Source organism: Vulpes vulpes, chromosome 11 (assembly GCF_048418805.1).
Source record: "Vulpes vulpes isolate BD-2025 chromosome 11, VulVul3, whole genome shotgun sequence".
NCBI lineage: Eukaryota > Metazoa > Chordata > Mammalia > Carnivora > Canidae > Vulpes > Vulpes vulpes.
In genome coordinates this window covers 19,035,213-19,054,688 of record NC_132790.1, presented here as the reverse complement: position 1 = coordinate 19,054,688, position 19,476 = coordinate 19,035,213, and the positions used below count along the sequence as shown (strand labels likewise).

Sequence of the window (19,476 nt, the reverse complement as noted above, 5' to 3'; positions counted from 1 at the left end):
ATAATGAAGGTCTCCATTTTAGCTTCAATTATATCATCTTATTTTAGGGCAATCTCATTAATCTTATAAATTATCTTTGATCTTCTCCAGTGTGTTTTTCTTATAAGATTTTAGTTTTTTTTTTTTTTAATTTCAAATCTCATTGGGGTTTTGATGAAATTTCAAATAAACCTATAGATTAACTTAGGAACATTTCCTCTAAAAAATTTATAAGACTTCTTTATGCAAGTCCTTTTTTATTTTCCTCAGATTTTTTCATTATTTTCATTCTACATCTTTATTCTTTTTTAAAGGAAAAAAATTTTAGTGTTATTACAAACTATACTTTTTCCCACCTGTTATATTTTCTGATTACAGCAAGAATTCAGGAAACTACTGGTTTATTTTTACTCACCTTATGGGTTTAATTAGTTCATTTTAATTCACTTTTAAAGACGTATTGTAGGTACTCCCTTATGTTTGTCTAATAAACCTTTGCCTAGTCTTTTAGATCAATAAAATTAATCAGTAAGTCAATATTGAACAATCAATTAATAATGGATAGTTACTGACCAGTATCATTTTGCTTTAATTTTTTTCTCTCTTTGGCTAATAAAGGGACCAAATATTTGTTTTTATTTTCTCCCCTGTTTTGAAAAGTATATGTGCTTCAGTTCTATTAGTTGCAATTTCTAACTTGTAAAAATATATATATATATATATTTTACATCTTTATTTCTTCAATTTTAACTGTTAAAGAAGATGTAGAGTCCCTGCTATTTAAGATCAGAAATGTAACACATTTTCTTTTGCTCTTCTTACCCTCATAGGGTTGCTGGATTTCCAAATAAAAACATAGGTTCCCTAATTAAATTTGAATACCATATAAGCAAATAACTTCTTGGTGCAAGTCCCATGCAATATTTGGGATATACTTATATGAAAAAAATTATTCATTGTATATATGAAATCTGAACGAGGTGTCCTGTATTTTATCCGACAACCCTAGTTTCCCACTCAGGCATTTATATATACTCTGCTTTTATTCATATATTAAATATTTTCTTGCACAGCTATTTAAAATTTTTGACATTTTATAAACAAATTAACAATTATTCTGACTTAACTCCATGTTTAACTGATTTTAGTGTTCATTACCAGTTTTAGGCACATTTAATGGCCACATTCTTGACCTCCCTTTGAGAAAGGAACATGTATGATACTTTGTTTTCTTATCTAACTTGGTGCTTGCATAATTTAAACAATGACAATTTAATTTTAAAAAATACCAAAAGTGATAATAGGTTTTTTAATCTCACAATTCTAAAGGTGTCGTTCAGCTGTCTTTTGACATTTACTGTTGGAGTTCTTTATCCATTCTCTCTTTCCACTCTCTTTGTAGAGACCAGAATTTTTCTTTCTGCATGCTTTCAATTGTTCTTTTTTCTCTGTTTCTAAGCATGATTTTTATTTGGTTTTGCCTAAAATCTAGTAAGCCATATGTACGTTTAGCGCAGGTAAAATGTCTTAATTTCTTTGATCACTGATTCTTTTTTTTTTTTTTTGATCACTGATTCTATTCTGTTTTATCTTCCTTAGAAACACCTTTAATTCCTACATTGCATCTCCATTCTTTACACTCCGTCCTGTCTCATTGTTTCCATCTCATTATCCTTTGTGTATGCACTGAAGATCTTCTGAAGTATATTCACTAGTGTTTGATATTCTGCAGTGCCAATTCTGCTCTTACTGCCTTTTACTTTGATCCATTTTAAATTTCCCTGTAGTCCTTCATTATTTCTCTTTTCATTTTAGAGGCTCTTCTGTACTTACAGATTTCTACTCTAGTTTTACTGATTTCAGGTTTTCTGTCATGCCACTTAGGACACCAATTTTTTGAAAATTCCTTCAGGAGACTGAAATAGCTAATTTTCAGGGCTATCAGGTTTTACCTCTTCACAGTGGTGTTCTTTCTTTGGTGCTGCAATTCCTTGTTATTTCCCTGAACACGTCCACTTAATTTAGTTTCTCTTGGGTAATGATGTCTAAGCATATTTATATTACCAGTAGTTAGGACTGGTGTATTCCTGCTGACTCTGCTCCATTTTACAATGGCCACATTCTCTCTCCTAACATCCTTAGCTTATTAATTCAGTTTTGCACATAGCCCTGCATTCACTTCTGCTTCCAGCAGCTATTTCTCATTACCACTCTGTTCTGCTGAGAATAAGTCAGTCTACTGCTTAAATCTCTTAATTTTGAACAGTTGGACTATCTTTAGTTTCCTGAAGATTCACTTCTATCGGCTTTTACTGACATCTTTCACACAGATATTAAATATTGTACTTCTTGTTACATGGTATCTGAACCTATGAATCAATGTGGAAACCTGGAGAGGGGGATGTGAGAATTGACCGTGGTAACGTAAAAGTGCAGGACCCCTGCAAAAGAATGCTTCCTGACTCTTCTGGTTGACAGAGATAACATCTCTTAAGACATCCTATCTTAGATAAAGGGTCATGCAGTGCTTTCCTGTGTCCTAACCAATCGAATTGTACTGGCCCTATAGTTAATTCTTCCACATTTGAGCAAGAGGTTATCTACCAGTCTCAGTTTCAAGTTTTGTGTGTTTTGTCCCTGTGGCTTTCTGGGGACTTTACAAAGGAGTCAGAATGCTGTTTCATAGATAGCTAACCAATTTCCGTTCAAAACAAAATGTAAGTAAATGTTTTGAAGTCAATGAAAATACACAGTATTTCACTGGGTTGAATACACAATACACTGGGTTGAATACACAGTATGATTTCAATGTACATGAAAATGCACAAAAAAAGACTAGAATAAAACAGGATGAAGAGTTTTCTCCTTGAATCCTTCATATATTTTATAATGGACAGGTATAATAGAATAGAAAAAGTAAATACACTTTCATTTTAAATATATAGGCATCCTAAGGATTTCTTCTTGAAGTAAATGATTCTTAGTGGGAGTTAGGGGAAACTATAAATGTTGCTTGGGATTATTCGGGTTATTTATAGAATTTTCTTCCCAGCAGCATTTATTGGGCTTAAGGTTAAGCTTTGATTAAAGTGGTTAACTAGATGAATGTAATTATAAGGTTTCTCGTGGGTGATTATTGTGAATATGTGAACTGTGATCAAATCCCTTATAATACTCATGGCATTTATGAGGTTTTTCTCCTGTGTGGACTCTCTGATGAATTCGAAGAGCCGAGCTATGACTGAAACCCTTGCCACACTTAGTGCATTGATAAGGCTTCTCTCCTGTGTGGACCCTCTGATGAATGTGAAGATTAGAGCTGTGACTAAAGCCCTTTCCACAGTCCTCACATTTATAGGGTTTTTCTCCTGTGTGAACTCTCTGATGAATGAGAAGGTGCGAACGCTGACTGAATCCCTTACCACACTGTTCACATTTATAGGGTTTCTCTCCAGTATGGACTCTTTGATGAGTGTGAAGCTTCGAACTCTTGCTGAAGCCCTTCCCACATTCATGACAAGTATAGGGTTTCTCCCCAGTATGGACCCTCTGATGAATACGAAGATCAGAGCTGTGACTAAAGTCCTTCCCACAGTCATCACATTTATAAGGCTTCTCTCCTGTATGTACTCTCTGATGAATCTGGAGATTTGAGCGCTGGGTAAAGCCCTTACCACAGTCATCACATTTATAGGACTTCTCTCCTGTGTGGACTAACTGATGAATTCGCAGATTTGAGCTCTGACTGAAGCCCTTACCACATTCATCACACTTATATGGTTTCTCTCCTGTGTGGACTCTCTGATGAACATGAAGTACTGAACTCCGACTAAAACTCTTACCACACTGATCACATTTAAAAGGCTTCTCTCCTATGTGAAGTCTCTGGTGAATATGGAGTAAAGAATTTCGACTGAGGTCCTTATTACATTCAAATTTATAAAGTTTCTCTTCTGTATGGATTCTTTGATGATTGTGAAGACTAGAGATCTGACTGAAGCTGTTACCACACACGTGGCATATATAAGAAACCTCCCCTGGGCAGACTCTCTGATGAAAGTGAACACCTAAGCTCTGAGTGAAGTTATCATCAACTTGATCACATCCATACAGCTTCTTTCCTATGTGAATTCTTGGATGTCTGGATAGATCTGATCTTGGAGAGAAACATGCTGTGCTGATAGAGCATTGATAGAACTTTTCTCCAAGTTGATTTCTTTTGTGGAGAACACACTGTGAGTTCCAATAATAAATTTCTTTACATATATTACATCTACAGTATTCCTCTTCCATAGAGTTTTTCAGTAGGTCATGTTGACATAGCTCCCCGGTGTACTCCGGAAGGGCTTCCACTGTTGGGACATAAGAATGCTGAACTATGAGCTTCTGTTCTTTTTCCACAGAGAGATTTTTCCTAGATATGTCAAAATGGCATCTGCTTCCTTGAAAACCATGTGATTCATTCATGTAGATTTCTCTAGCATAGTCTTGAGGGTTATGTTTTGTTTCTAAGGACTGCCAAGGTATAAGCTTTGTATATTTTAAGTTCCTGGCACTTTTGTCTTCAAAAGTCAGTTCATAGTTCCCATACCCTGGTACTTGTGTGGAGAGTATTAACCATTCTTGATGGTGGGAAAGGTCTTGTTGCTTTAGGTCTTTGGAATTTATTCCTTGGACAGTTGCCACATAGTTTCTATTCTCATATATCTGAGTGCTGGCATTCCTCCAGCCTTGCCACCAGGGAAGATTTTCATGTTCTAAATATCTGAATTTTTCTTCTTGGAATTTGTAGCTCTCTTTCCAGTTTCCTAAAAGAATAAGCACATAATCCACTGGTGAGATGAAAGTGGTTTTAAAAAATTTCCAAGTATCTCAATCTGTGAATTCCAGATTTATGGGAATATATGTGTGCGTGAGAGTGGGAAAGAATTATGACTTAGGTTGCTTCATATGTCTGAAATTCATGTGTTTGTTCATTCATTCACTTAGTCATTCCATAGATATATCTTAAGCCATCTACTACTTACAAACTATTGTTATAAATAAGTAAGGCCGACTGCTTTGTGGAAATCACCTTAAAAACTAAGATTTGGGATCCCTGGGTGGCTCAGCAGTTTAGCACCTGCTTTCAGCCCAAGGCGTGATCCTGGAGTCCCGGGATTGAGTCCTGCATCAGATTACTGTATTTGGGGCATTATGATAAGAAATAACATACTGTTTCTATTTTTCTGTTCTAGCAGAGCATGACAGATTGTGTGAAAAAATGGCTGCATTAACTCTGTACCTTTGGTACCCCCTCCATGCTGACTTTAGCTTGGCTATACAGCTTACTTTGTTTATTGGGACAACAGCAAAAGTGATACCAGTAGAGACTTGAAAGTGCTTGTGTATTGGGGCTTGCCCTCTCTTTTGCTAGTTTTGAAAATCCTATGACCACTACCATGTAAAAAAAAAAAGCCTGGGCTAGGCTGCTTGAAGAAGGATATATGGGGATCCCTGGGTGGCTCAGTGGTTTGGTGCCTGCCTTCGGCCCAGGGCGTGATCCTGGAGTCCCGGGATTGAGTCCCACATCAGGCTTCCTACATGAAGGCTGCTTCTCCCTCTGCCTGTGTCTCTGCACCTCTCTCTCTCTCTCTCTCTCTTTTATGAATAAATAAATGAAATCATTAAAAAAAAAAAAGAAGAAGAGGGATGTATGGTCAACAACACATCCCCATTATCCCCACTGATAATGACCAACTGCCAGACATGTAAGTCACTGTCCAGCCTCATCTGAGACCATCCAGCACCAATCAGATCGTTCTGTGATAGAAGATCCATCTAACCAATTAGAATCATGAAAAATAATGTTTGTTTTAAGTCACTAAGTTTGGGGTAGTTTGTTATATAGCAAATGCTAACTTGTACAAATATATGAAGAGAGAACAAATTTAGGACCACACAAAATTGATTATATATGGAGATTTGTATTTTAAGTATAATCCAGAAAATAATTAAGAATAAAAATCACAGGGGCACCTGGGTGGCTCAGTAATTGAGGTCTGCCTTCAGCTGAGGGTATGATCCCAGGGTCCTGGGATTGAGTACTGCATTGGGCTCCTTGCAGGGAGTCTGCTTCTCCCTCTGCTCATGTCTCTGCCTCTCTCTCTGTCATGAATAAATACAATCTTTCAAAAAAAAGAATAAAAATCTGGGACACCTGGGTGGCTCAGCGGTTAAACATCTGCCTTCTGGCTCAGGACGTGATCCTGGAGTCCCAGGATCGAGTCCCACATCAGGCTCCATGCTTCTCCCTCTGCCTATGTCTCTGGCTCGCTCGCTCTCCCTCTCTCTTTCTCTCTTTCTTTCTCTCTGTGTGTCTCTCATAATAAATAAATAAAATTTAAAAAAAATAATAAAAATCACAAACACCTATTAATTACATAGCCTAGGTGTCTTAGGGGAGATGTCTCACTCTATCTTCTGTCATCTATGACCCAATTTCTTAGGGTCATATTTCTCCTATCTCAATACAATACCTAGATAAAGAACCAAAATACTCAATAAAAGTGGTCCCAGAAGAAACAAATTCTGTTACTTAAGAGCTGGGATAACTTTACCTACTGACATGACATTTGTGTAGTTCTCCCACATGACCTCTCTGTAGAGCTTTTTTTGAGAAGAATCCAGGAACTTCCACTCCTCCCAAGTAAAAATAACAGTCACATCTTCAAATGTTACTGCCATCTGGTCAAAGATCAGGTTTTCCAGGAAGAAGAGATCTAAGTGAGAAGATGGGTAAAGAAACAGCCATTTAACAGGTAATATAAGTGACAAAATCAAAAAAGAAAGAACTTCAGTAATGAAGAAAAACAAGCAGAGACATAATAATACGGTTGGATAAATAATGTATCCAGTCACTGAAGCCCATCTGTCGTAAGAAACATTTATATAGAATCTTTCTGCTGACCACTAGGCTAAGGACTTTACATATATTTCAAGTAGTCCTCACAGCAACCATCTCTTGTAGACACTATTATCCCAATTTTAAAAATTAGTAGATAATGGTTGAAAAAGATTAAGTCAATTGACCCCTCAACCCTTTATATTCTGGAAATGGTCATATTCCTGCTTCAATCTGGGCTGGCTATTCTTTAGTGCTCTATTTTCTTTTTTATTTATTTATTTTTTTAGTGCTCTATTTTCAAGATCATAGACTTCTTTTTGTGATTTACTCCATTAATTGGGAGGTATACACCCAAATGAGTTCAATCAAGCTATGAATGTTAACTCCATGGCCACTGGAAAAGCAAAAGGTGAGAAACAGGCAAGGTTTTTTTTAGGATACCTTTGATTTAAAGGAGAATCTCCAAGCATGGTTACACTGTATGCTCGAAGTCCTTATCATCACTCACAAGTAGTTGGGTATTAAATTCTAGAGCAAAAGGAATTTTATCAGAACTGCTTCACTGTTCATAAGTCTTCATTATTGTTTCTAATTCTTCTATTGTTTTTTTTTTTTAACTTTAATTCCTTTGCAGGCAACTTTTTCTTTCCTCTTTGGAAATATTTTAGGATCCTCTTTTTTGACTGGCCCTTTGCCTCCAATGGTACAGATGCATCCTCAGCTTCCCAAAGTTCACAGGGCTCATCAAATCCTTCTTGTGCTTATTCTCCTTGGGAGCATTCCAGGATGTAATGTGTCTAGCCCTGTGTGGCTCTTAACACTGTTCTTCCTGTTCCCTTCCAAGCTTTTTTAAGATTTGATTGATTGATTGATTGATTGATTGATTTAAAGAGCCAGCAAACATGCACGCTAGTCCCGGGCAGGGTAGAGGGAGACAAAGAGAGAGAATCCAGAGCAGACTCCGGACTGAGTATGGAGCCTGAGGTGGAACTTGATCCCAGCACCTCAAGATCATGACCTGAGCTGAAATCAAGAGCCAGACACCCAACCAACTGAGTCACCCAGGCACCTTTTCCATATTTTTTTGTTGAAATTTCTTATTTGCTGATGGTTCTTTCTTTACTTCATCATTGCAGGTTCATATATTTTTTAGTTTTTTATTATCATGCAGTTTTAGAAGAAAAATGTATTCATACTGCCTAAAAATACCTTTTTTAGTGAAGAAAACAGCTCATAAGTTGATTATGTGACAAATAAATTTCATTTCTTTGATGATATATTCTCAATTCTAAAGTTTAATTAAAAATGTTTAGTAAATAAAAAAAATGTTTAGTAAAAACTACGAATAAAGGAAATAGGTACTTTTCATGGAGGAAAACTAGAATATCATGACCATCAAATCATAATCATAGCAGTTAAATATTATCAAGAAGTTATGTGAAAAGGGCTGTTATTTCTATCACAACAATCCTTAAGGTATAATTATCAACACTAAAGGAATAAGGAAACCAACATTTAGCAAGATTAAGTAACTTGTACAAGGTAATGCAGTTAAAAAATAATGGTTTTTAAACACTGGACTACCTGCTAAGTTGAAGTCAAGAGAAGTAAAAAACAACTTGGTGAAGGGTTCTAAATCAAGATTTCCTTTTTTTTTAAGATTATTTATTTATTTATTCTTAGAGACACAAAGAGAGAGGCAGAGACACAGACAGAGGGAGAAGCAGGCTCCATGCAGAGCCTGATGTGGGACTAGATCCAGGGTCTCCAGGATCACACCCTAGGCTGCAGGCCTCGCTAAACTGCTGCGCCACTGGCGCTGCCCTAAATCAAGATTTCCATTTACATCCTTTTTGTGTTAACAAAAGGACAAAAGGAGGATGTAATGAAATATTTAAGGATTCAAAATATACCTCCTAGGTATTGCTTTCCATATAAACCACATGAAAATCCATGCCTAAACAATGAAATATTAACCACAAGTAAGAACTCAAGAATGAGAAAATTCAGTGTTTATTTTTAAATGTTTATAAAACAAATGTTAAAAACTTAAAGTACAATAAGTCTATTTTAATACATACAAGTGAAAATATAAGAAAAAATTGGGATGCTCAGAAGCCCAAGACTACAGGACTGAAAACTGCAGTCAGAAAATAACTCATTGGTTTCTTACTTAGTAAAAAGTACAGAAAAATAAAACTCAGCCTGTTGTTATTGGCTTTGTTACTTTTTAAAATATTCAAGAATTCCTAAAAGAAAAAAAAGTAAGAATTTCTTTAAAAAATTATACTAGAGGGCTCAGTCAGTTAAGTGGCAGACTCTTAATTTCAGTTCAGGTCGTGATCTCAGGGTCCTGGGATTGAGCCCCATATCAGGCTACACACTCAGCAGGAAGTCTGCTTGAAGATTCTCTCTCTCTCTCTCTCTCTCTCTCTCTATCCCTCCCCTTGCTCGTGCGTGCTCTCTCATTCTAAAATAAATAAATAAATCTTAAAATATATATACTAAAGATTGAGTCTAATTGCTCTTACTGAAAATAAATCCATAAAACTTTTAAATAATTCTGAATTAATATCAATAAAAACTAAAAGCCATCCTCCCCAAATACCTTGAGAGATAATCAAGATAGTTTTTTACTGTGCCCTTTCTGACATGTTTTCATGCATACACAAAAGCATGCATACATACCCCACTGCATTTTTTAACAAAGATGTGATAATTCTGGTTTGCATTTTTCACATAATATATAATGTACAGCTTCACATTTCAGTACATATAGGTCTATCTTATTTGTGATGGTTTTAAGATATGTCCACAAATTATTTGATTCCCTTCCCTTCAAGATGTATAGCCAGTTCCCCACCCCTTGAGCATGGGCTGGACTTAAGAACTCACTTCTGATGAATATTATATAAAAAAATGTAAGGGAAAGAAGTAATGGTGTACAACTTTCAAGACTGGTGCTTTTTCTAAGATTTTATTTTGTTTCTTCATGAGAGATATAGAGAGGCAGATACATAAGCAGAGGGAGCAGGGTCCCTGCGGGGAACCTGATGCAGAACTCGATCCCAGGACCCGGGGATCACGACCTGAGCCAAAGGCAGACACGTCACTCAACCACTGAGCCACCGAGGCGTCCCTCAAGACTAGCTCTTAAAGGCACTGCAGCTTCCTTTCTGCCCTTTTTCTTAGATCATTCACTCTGGGAGAAGCTACCTTCCATGTGGTGAGAATACTAAGGAGCCCTGTGAAGCGGCCACATGGCCAGGAACTGAGGCCTTCTGTCCTCAGTGAGAAATGAGGCCTCCTGCCAACGGCAACATGAGTGAACCATCTTAGCAGAGGATCCTCCAGCCCCAGTGAAGCCTTCAAATGGCTGCAGTCCCGCTGACAGTTTGACTGTAGTCTCATGACAGACCCTGAGCCAGAACCACACACCTATGCTGCTCTGAGCTTCCTGACCCTTAGAAATTGAGTGATATAATGTCTGTTATTTTAAGCTGCTATGTATAATTTACTATGCAATAAATGTTATTGTTCTAGCATACATTCTATTAGCAGTTAATTACCATTACAGTTAAACTTTTTTATAAAAAATAGAAAGTAGGGGGTCCCTGGGTGGCTCATCGGTTTAGTGCCTGCCTTTGTCCCAGGGCATGATCCTGGAGTCCTGGGATTGAGTCCCACATCAGGCTCCCTGCATGGAGCCTGCTTCTCCTTCTGCCTGTGTCTCTGCGCCTCTCTCTCTCTCTGTATCTCTCATGAATAAATAAATAAAATATTTTAAAAAATAGAAAATAGAAAGTGAAAATTGCTAGCTCATTATGTGGCTAGTATTATCTTGACTCCCAAGACCAAATAAACACAATACAAAAACATGAAATTATAATCCCATTTGTAAATTTTATAAATCTATAAAAGTCCTAAATAAAATATTAGCTAATTGAATTCGGAAATATAGTAAAAATATACATCATGATCAAGCATGGTTTATTACAGGAAGAAAGGACAGTTAAGCATGAGAAAATCTATTCACATAATTCACAGTGTTAATAAACTACAGAAGAAAACCTTAATTCACTAATGAGAAAAATCAGATGATAAAGTTCATAATATTCACCACCTTTATATGGTCTTTAAAAATACTTTTAGCAAAGTAGGAATAAAAACAAACTTTCCTCATTCAGTAAAGTTTACATATTAGAAACCTACATAAGCATTAAGCTGAATAGACACATTTTTTGTGTTCCTTTTATTATGGTAAACAAGTTATATAAGAATGACTACCATCACCATTGCTTTCAACAATGCTGACAAATACTATAAGAAAATGAAACAAGAGGCATAAGGATTAGAACTAAAAATAAAAAATGTACTTTCTGCATGTTATAGCAATCTACCTAGAAAAATCAAGAGTACAGAGATAAACCATAAACCATAAACCATAGAGCTTAGCAAAATTACCAGATATAATAACACATAACTGTATCAGCAATCACCGACTAGAATACAGAGGATACCATTCACAAAAAGCAAAACAGGGGTGCCTGGATGGCTCAGTGGTTGAGCGTCTGCCTTTGGCTCAGGTCGTGATCCCTTGGGATTGAATCCCACATTGGGCACCCCCACAGGGATCCTGCTTCTCCCTCTGCCTCTCTGTGTCTCTCATGAATAAATAAATAAAATCTTAAAAAAAAACAAATATGAAAAATACTATCTTAACCAAGGATATAAAGAACTTTTTGAAGACAACTTTTAAATTCCAAGAAACAGAAAGATGCAGCCTAAATAAAAGGAGAAGCATACTTCCATGTTTTTTAATGGGTTGAATTAAATTCAGTATACCTCCAGTCAAATTTCCAGCTGGATTTTTTTTTTTTTGAGGAACACAATATACTTTTCCCCCTAAAACTTACAGGGAAGGAAAAGAAGGATATAATATAAAAATTTAAGTAAACCAAGCAGGAAGACTTGTCCTATCAGATAGTGACATACCACCAAACCACAATAAAATCACAATTGACAAATAGACCAGTAAAACAGCATGGAAGGGGGTAGCCCCAGTGGCTCAGCGGTTTAGTGCCACATTCAGCCCAGGGCATGGTCCTGGAGACCCGGGATCGAGTCCCATGTCAGGCTCCTTGCATGGAGCCTGCTTCTCCCTCTGCCTGTGTCTCTGCCTCTCTCTCTCTCTCTGTCTCTCATGAATAAATAAATAAAATCCTAAAAAAAAAAAAAACACAGCATGGAAAACTCAGACTGTGCTTGTTTATATATGACAACACAACAATAAAGATGGCATTAAAAATAAAAGGAAAGTATGGATTATTTACTATGTGGTGCTGTGAAAAGTGATTAACTGTATAAAAAAATAAAAACGGATTCCACTTAGTATCATACACAATGTGGACACTTCGGTGGATTAAACGCTAAGGGCACGCCTGGGTGGCTAAGTTGGTTAAGTATCTGCCTTCTTCTCAGGTCATGATCCTGGGGTCTGGAATGGAGCCCCACATCATCAGTCTTCCTGCTCAGCGAGGAGCCTGCTTCTCCTGTCCTCCCTCTCCCTCTGCCTCTCCCCCTGCTTATGCTTACTCTCTTTTTCTCAAATAATTTTTTTTTGAAAGGGGAGGTGGAAGCTATAGAGTAAGTAAAAGAAAATGGTGGAGTTGAAAACATTTACCATTGTGAAACAAATCCAAGAACTGGTTTTTTGGAAGAAAAATATTAACAATAAATTAGATAAATTACCAGCTGGCTAACCAAAGGGGAAAAAAAGTAGTGAGCATGAATCGAAAAAAAGTTAGAATTGATACTGGGGAAATGGCAACAGATAAAAATTTAACTTAATGTTAGGTGGGCACTTTCCACAGCTCTTTAAAAATAAATCTTAAAAGGAAGTATATTTTTTCCTAGAAAACTGTGCAATATGTCCTAAAGAGAAAAAAGTCTAAACAGATCAGTTACCATGAAAGAAATTGCTCAAGTTGTCAAAGAACTATAACCTTCAAAAATAACTGACCCAAAAGTTTTCTCACATAAATTCTTTCAAATTTTCAAGGAACAGATTTGGAGTTACTAAATTCTTCCAAACATATAGAAAAACTATGAAATTTTTACATTCAGGAAAACACTGAGACAATAAAAGTCAGAAAACTATAGTTCTACACTGTTACTAATGCATACTGATATAAATTTCAAGACTAAATAAAGGAAAATATAAGGCCAATAAAATCTGGCAACACCTATATTTATAACATAACTGCCACAGAACTAATTACTCCAAAATGTACGTGGCTTCACATGACAATAATTATTATCTTTCACAACTTCTCTGGGTCAGAAATTCAGGAATGGCCAGGCTGGGCAGTTCTGGCTCAGATCTCTCACAAGATTGTTGAGTAGTGGACTAGAGAAGCAGTCACCTAAAGGCTTGATTGGGCTGGAGGATTCACTTCCAGGGTGGCTCACTCACATGGCTGGCAGGCTGGTTGTTGATGGAAGGTCTCAGTTTCTTTGCACTTGGTCATGTGGCCTAGGCTACCTCTCAATATAGAGGCAATCAAAAGCTACATCCTATCTATGACTTAGTTTGGAAGTCACATAGCATCTACTTCTACTGTACTCCACTGGTTGAGGTGATCATATGCCCCAGCCAGATTTGAGAAGAGGGTACGCAAATCCTGCTTTTTGGAGGGAAGAGTATACGTCACATTGTAAAATAAGAAGTCAGATATGTTATAGGTGTGGCCAACTTTGGAAAATGCAGATGCAATCTGCTATAATAGCAAAACACATTATAGCATGATGGAATAGTGGTTTATTCCAAAAGATAAAGAAAGGTCCAAAGAAAGAAATCTATTAACTATAAACTGTCATAATAATGTCAAATAAGAAAAGTCATATATTTTAATCACAGCCAAAAAGGTACTTCTTAAAATGCAATATGGGTCCTTCATTTAAAATTACAAACAGGGACTCCTGGGTGGCTCAGCGGTTGAGTGTCTGCCTTCAGCCCAGGGCGTGATCCTGGAGTCCCAGGATCGAGTCCCACATCGGGCTCCGTGCATGGAGCCTGCTTCTCTCTCTGCCTAGGTCTCTGCCTCTCTCTCTCTCTCTCTCTCTGTGTGTCTCTCATGAATAAATAAACAAAATCTTAAAAAAAAAAAAAAAAAGACTGGAACTCAACAAAGATACTTCAAATTCATTATTTTTAAACCACTGATGATAATACAAGTAGGTAATTACAGAGGGTATGATTGTATATGGGAAACCCAAGAAAATCAACTGAAAATCATTAGTAATTACAAGGAAAGTCAATGTCCCAGAAATTCCAATACTAACTAGGTTTATACCCTAGAGAAACTTACACATGCATACCAGAAGATATGTACAAAAACATTTTCAGTATAACTGCTGTAAGAGCAAAAGACTGGAAGCAATACAAAAAGCCCAACAACGGTAGGATGGATAAATAAGTTGTTTGTCATTCTGTGAAACAGTACACAGCAGTGAAAAAAACTATAGCTACATAAATCAACATGGATGCACTATAAAAACTAACATTATACTAAAGAAGCCACTCACAGGAGAATATATACAGTGATTCCATTTATATAAAACTAAGGAATAATAAACACAACATTTAAGATAGCAGGTGCCTCTCTAGAGAAAGAGGGAATGAAATTGTGGGGTCAGCAAGGGGGCTTTTAAAAATATTTGCTGGTCTAGATAGTGTTCATGTTATTTTAAATTACACATATATATTTTAATATATTTTTTGCATGCACGTAATGCATCATAAGTTCAAATTAATTAACCATGTAAAATACAATTACATAATTTAGAAAGTTCAGACATGTAATCATTAAAAGGTATTTTAAAAAAATTAATGGGGGTGCCTAGGTGGCTCAGTCAGCTAAGCTGCTGCCTTCCGCTCAGGTCATAATCTCAGGGGCCTGGGATGGAGCCCTGCACAAGGCTCCAGCCTCAATGGGGAGTCTGCTTCTCCCTCTGCCCCCACACCCGTGTTCGCTGTCTCTGTCTCAAGTAAATAAGACAATTTTTTAATGACATTTACAATAGCAATTAAATATGAATTCCTATGAACTCAATAAAAATGCTGAGAACGTAGATAAATGTAGCTTTTGAATTTAGAAAATACTCCTTAATCTTAGGTAGGAGAAATAAATATAATTTTGTTTTCAGTAAACTTATCTACGTTTTCAATGACACTAACAGGTTTGAGGGAAGGTATGAGAACTGATTTTAAGTACTTTCATGATTTTAAGTACTTTTGTGAGAAAAAGGAAAAGTGTTTAAAAGAGATGAGAGGTGACTAACCTAAGTGTCATATTAAAACTCTGCAAAAAATAAAAATAAAAAATAAAACTCTGCAACTCTGTAATTATAACACCATGAGTTTGACGCAGGAATAGAGAACATCAATAGAAAAGAACAGAAATTTGGAAATAGACTCAAAGAGAGCAGTGAATTCTTTTCCTTTTTTTAAGATTTTATTTATTTATTCATCAGAGACAGAGACAGAGACAGAGACAGAGGGAGAAGCAGGCTCACTGTGGGAAGCTGGTATAGGACTCGACTCCAGGACCACAACCTGAGCCAAAGGCAGCCGCTCAACCACAGAGCCACCCAAGTGCCCCTATAGCAATGAACTCTAAACATGATAAAGATATTATCAAATCTGTGGGGATAAGATGGTTTATATAATTAATGATGCTGGAACATCTGACTAGCCATTGGCCAAACCTTTACACCTAGATTAAAGCCCATGTACCTAGAATGGAATGATACATACTTGGAATGGAATATTATATAGTCATTAAAACCCATACTACCAAAAAATATTTGGAAAAGTTAATTATATTTATATGTAATATATATTTAACAATGAAAAAATTATACATGTAACACCTATCCATACATTCAAACAAATATTCAAGGAGGGCTTAGTACATACTAGGCATAGTTCTATGTACTAGAAATGTTCTCTGCCCTCGTAGAGCCTACTTACTGTGTTCAAATTTTTTATATATACTCATCTCTCTACATATATGTATGTTAGATTACCTATGTGCCTATATTTGTATATATGTGTATATGTAAACATATTAGTGTCTATACAGACTAATGAATATATGTATGTATATCAAATATTAGATAAAAGCCTTAAAGTAAGTGGATGTGTCAGTAATGCCTGCCTCTGGCTGATGTGCAGGGGACTGAATGGTGCACAAGAATAAGTGACCAATTAAACATGAATGGCCTCCCACAATGTGGCCTCACCTTATACTTGCACACTTACATGCTCTATACTAATTAGCTCAGTTTTCTTATTTTTCCCTCAACTTCTGCCTGAGACAAAAGGATGGTCCTTCCTCTCTAGAAGAGTATCTTCCTATTCATGATTTTTCAGACCTGAGCTCCTGTTCTTGTTTTTTGAGTGTCACTCATTCTGACACTTTAAGGAATTATTATTCATCTCATATGGTTTATCTCCCCAATGTTAAGGAAAGACATTCTTTTATTTCCTTTCTCAGAGCATTAAGAACAGTACAAATTATACAGCAGACCTGAATGATTGGCTGAATAAATGAGTAAATGATGGGAAAAGACACTGGGTGGGAGGCAGGGAAATGCTGCATAGGAGGCTTGGAAGTTTCTCAGGCAAGTGAGGAACATTTTCTATTCTATCTGGTCTGTCCATCCCCACTCCCACTTCCTCTACTCCCACCACTCATAGAGAATTGAGGGGCATTTTATAAGTGAGAAAAGACAATCCTACTCACCTGGGATCAAACTATGAGGAAAATAGTGAACATTCCTTCCTCTTTTATGCTCCTCTTTTGGGGAAGGGTAGAGTTTTGAGAAATCTGAGCTGAGGGAGAACAAAGGAGGAATCAAAGACTGGGCATGCCTTGCAATTCTCAAACTCACTACAGTACCCACATACTAACTGGGTGTGACCACTAAGCCTCCTAGAGAGAGGCCAGAAAGAACCCAAGAACATTTCTATTCCCTTTCAAGGGCCAGAATGGAGAGTTATGAGAATGGCCACCCTGGACTTTATTTCTGAACCTTTAAATCTTCAAAGGTACAATTCTAGTTTGGGCATGAAAACAGAATTTGATCCCACAGTCCCTGCAGGGATGCAGATGCTCTCTACGTAATTTAGCCTGAGTTTCAAGGCTTTCCTAGTTAATTATTAACAAGCATAGTAAAATAACAAAAATGAGACACTTAGCTTCTCGCTAAAAGTCCTTTCCTTATTTTGTTCAATCAGTAAAGCAGAAAGATAATTCCATTGCTCTTCTGTTCGTATTTCAACAGAAATACCGGGTTTACTATCAGAGTACCTAGAATCTTATAGAAGGATCCCAGATCCAGCGTTCCCAGGGCCTGATCAGCCTCAACCCCATTACCAGTTGTAGAACTTTGAAAACCGCCAAACTTCTAGACTTCCCCGGGACCTCACTTTCCTCACCTGTAAAATGGGGGCATGAGCCTTTGCTACCCCGGTCCTGCCTTGGTGATCACAGGTCCCTGGGGAAAATGATAGACAGTTAAGAGCCCTCCGGGGAGCAAGAGAGAGCGAGAGAGATTCATGGGCGTTTCGAGAGCAGCATGGGTTTGGGCTCCCCGTCGCGCCACGCGCTGCCGAGTGTTCCTGGACTCGGACACACGGACGGTTCCGCAGGAGCCGGCTCCGCCCGCGTCCGGCCGTGGCTGTGCGCGGCCTCTGCTCCCGCGGCGACGACACGCGAGGCCTCGGGTCCACGTCCAGGCCCCCGCCCCCAGCTCCGCCCCAGCACTTCCCAGCCCGAGCCCCCGGCCCCGGGCTCCAAGCTGCCTCTGTCCTCCTCTCCCCTGCCCCAGTTCGGATTGAACTCGGGGAGGGCGGCTGTGAGAGACCCACCTACACTGGTGTCTTCGGGATTTCTAAGCCGGAGCCGCTTCTCGGCCCCTCACCCTCCCTTTTCTGCCTCTTCCTTCGATCACAGCTCTCCCCGCCCTTGTCCGCTCCTGGCTCGGCGCTCCCGAGAGTCCGCGTCACCTATGGAGCCTCGGGGGGGACCGGGACCCGCCGAGACGGTCCGTCTACCCAAACAATGGCCGCAGCCCCGCAAGACCGAAACGGAAGCCCCGGGCCTCGGGGTAGACACTCAGCGTTTCCATGGAGACGGGGGCGGGGCGGGAAAGGCGAGCGCCGGGGAACGTGGCTCCTGATTGGCCAGAAGGTTCGGGGCGCAGCTCGGCCCTCTGCCCCCTGCCTTGGTGGGCAGGAGACCTGCCTCTCCGCGCTCGCCCCCGAGGCTAACGAAATAGGACTATTCTAGGTGCTTTTATTTTTTATTTTCTGGAGTTTTTTTTTTTAATTGGAGTTCAATTTGACATATAGCATAACACCCAGTGCTCATCCCAAGTGCCCCCCTCAGTGCCCATCACCCGGTCACCCCAACCCCCCGCCCACTTCCCCTTCCACTACCTCCTGGTGCTTTTAGAGCCCCTGGGAAGGGGGCAGGGCTGGGGATTCAGAGCAATAAGGGCTGGCCTCGGAGAATTCTGGGACCCTCAGAACCCCCGAGTGGGGACCCCCCGACCCCCCCCCCGTAGGAATCTGGGGAAACCCTTGCTGTCACGTCTCTGGGGACGAAGGATGCTTGCGCCCGCTGTCCCGCGCCTCCGGCGGAATAGACGCCCCGCTGGCTCCGGCCCCAGCACTGTCCCTAAACTCGAGGTTGGAGCCGCGCAGCCACGAAGAGGACCTTGCACGTTCCGGGTCCCCAGGCCCCGGCTTGGCTCCTGCGGACGCTGTGGCGGCCGCGCTTTCCTCGTCCCTCGTCCCTTGCCAAGTCCCGGGCTTCTCTGGAGACTCCAGCAGAGAGGAGAAAGAAGGTGGGACCGAGGCGGCGCCGCGGGAAAGGCCTCGGAAAGAGATCTCGCCACCCGCTCTTCTCTTATCTCCTTCAGTGTTCCCTTAGGAAAATGTTTTTCATTTCTTTAAAGCACTTTTCCTCAAACTTAGGCTGGATCAGTAAGATTCCAGTGTTAGGTAAGGAACGCTTTGTAGGGTGGTCTTTAGAAGCAGTGGACTCGGTCGGATCCTGTTCTGACTATACCACCCACTCATGATGTGATCTTGGCTGAATAACACCCTTTTTGTGCCATCTTTAAAATAGGCATAATAATAGTAACTATTTTACAGGCTTGTTGTGAGAATTAACTGAGTTGGTGTCCTCGAAATGCTTAAACCGGTCCCTGGCACATAGAAAGTTATATATGTTAATATGTTTACAGTTCAAGGATTAGCAGAAGCAGGTGGTCAGGGCCTACCCCTCTGGCCTCCACTAGGAAATGAACACCTGGATTTCTGTGACTCCCAAGATCACATTTTGCAAATCACTGTGTGGATCCCTCCCTGACTTACACATTCAGGGGCTATAGGGCAGTGTTTAAAGGCTTGGATTTTGCTAACACAGCTGACTTTAAAACCTGTGGGGAATCCCTGGGTGGCTCAGCGGTTTGGCACCTGCCTTCCGCCCAGGGTGTGATCCTGGAGTCCTGGGATCAAGTCCCACATCGGGCTCCCT

At 39.1% G+C, this 19,476-nt stretch overlaps 1 protein-coding gene across 6 annotated transcripts; it reads right to left on the bottom strand.

Annotated features, from left to right (window-relative positions):
• Positions 1 to 2,677: 2,677 nt before the first annotated feature.
• Positions 2,678 to 18,067, bottom strand: ZNF214 (zinc finger protein 214). Of its 6 annotated transcripts, none has more exons than XM_026008335.2 (5): positions 17,802 to 18,067; positions 17,370 to 17,428; positions 16,675 to 16,763; positions 6,579 to 6,740; positions 2,678 to 4,787 (listed from the first exon to the last, which is right to left on the bottom strand). In XM_026008335.2, the coding sequence occupies exons 2-5, from the start codon at positions 17,384 to 17,386 to the stop codon at positions 3,091 to 3,093; spliced, it is 1,965 nt and encodes a 654-aa protein (XP_025864120.1). In that variant the 5' UTR covers positions 17,387 to 17,428; positions 17,802 to 18,067; the 3' UTR covers positions 2,678 to 3,090. The 6 variants fall into 6 exon arrangements, with proteins under 6 accessions (XP_025864120.1, XP_025864122.1, XP_025864121.1 ...); XM_026008337.2 differs by having other exon boundaries at positions 16,675 to 16,758; positions 17,802 to 18,050; XM_072725735.1 differs by having other exon boundaries at positions 2,838 to 4,787; positions 6,583 to 6,740; positions 16,675 to 16,758; positions 17,802 to 17,992.
• Between the last annotated feature and the right edge of the window lie 1,409 nt (positions 18,068 to 19,476).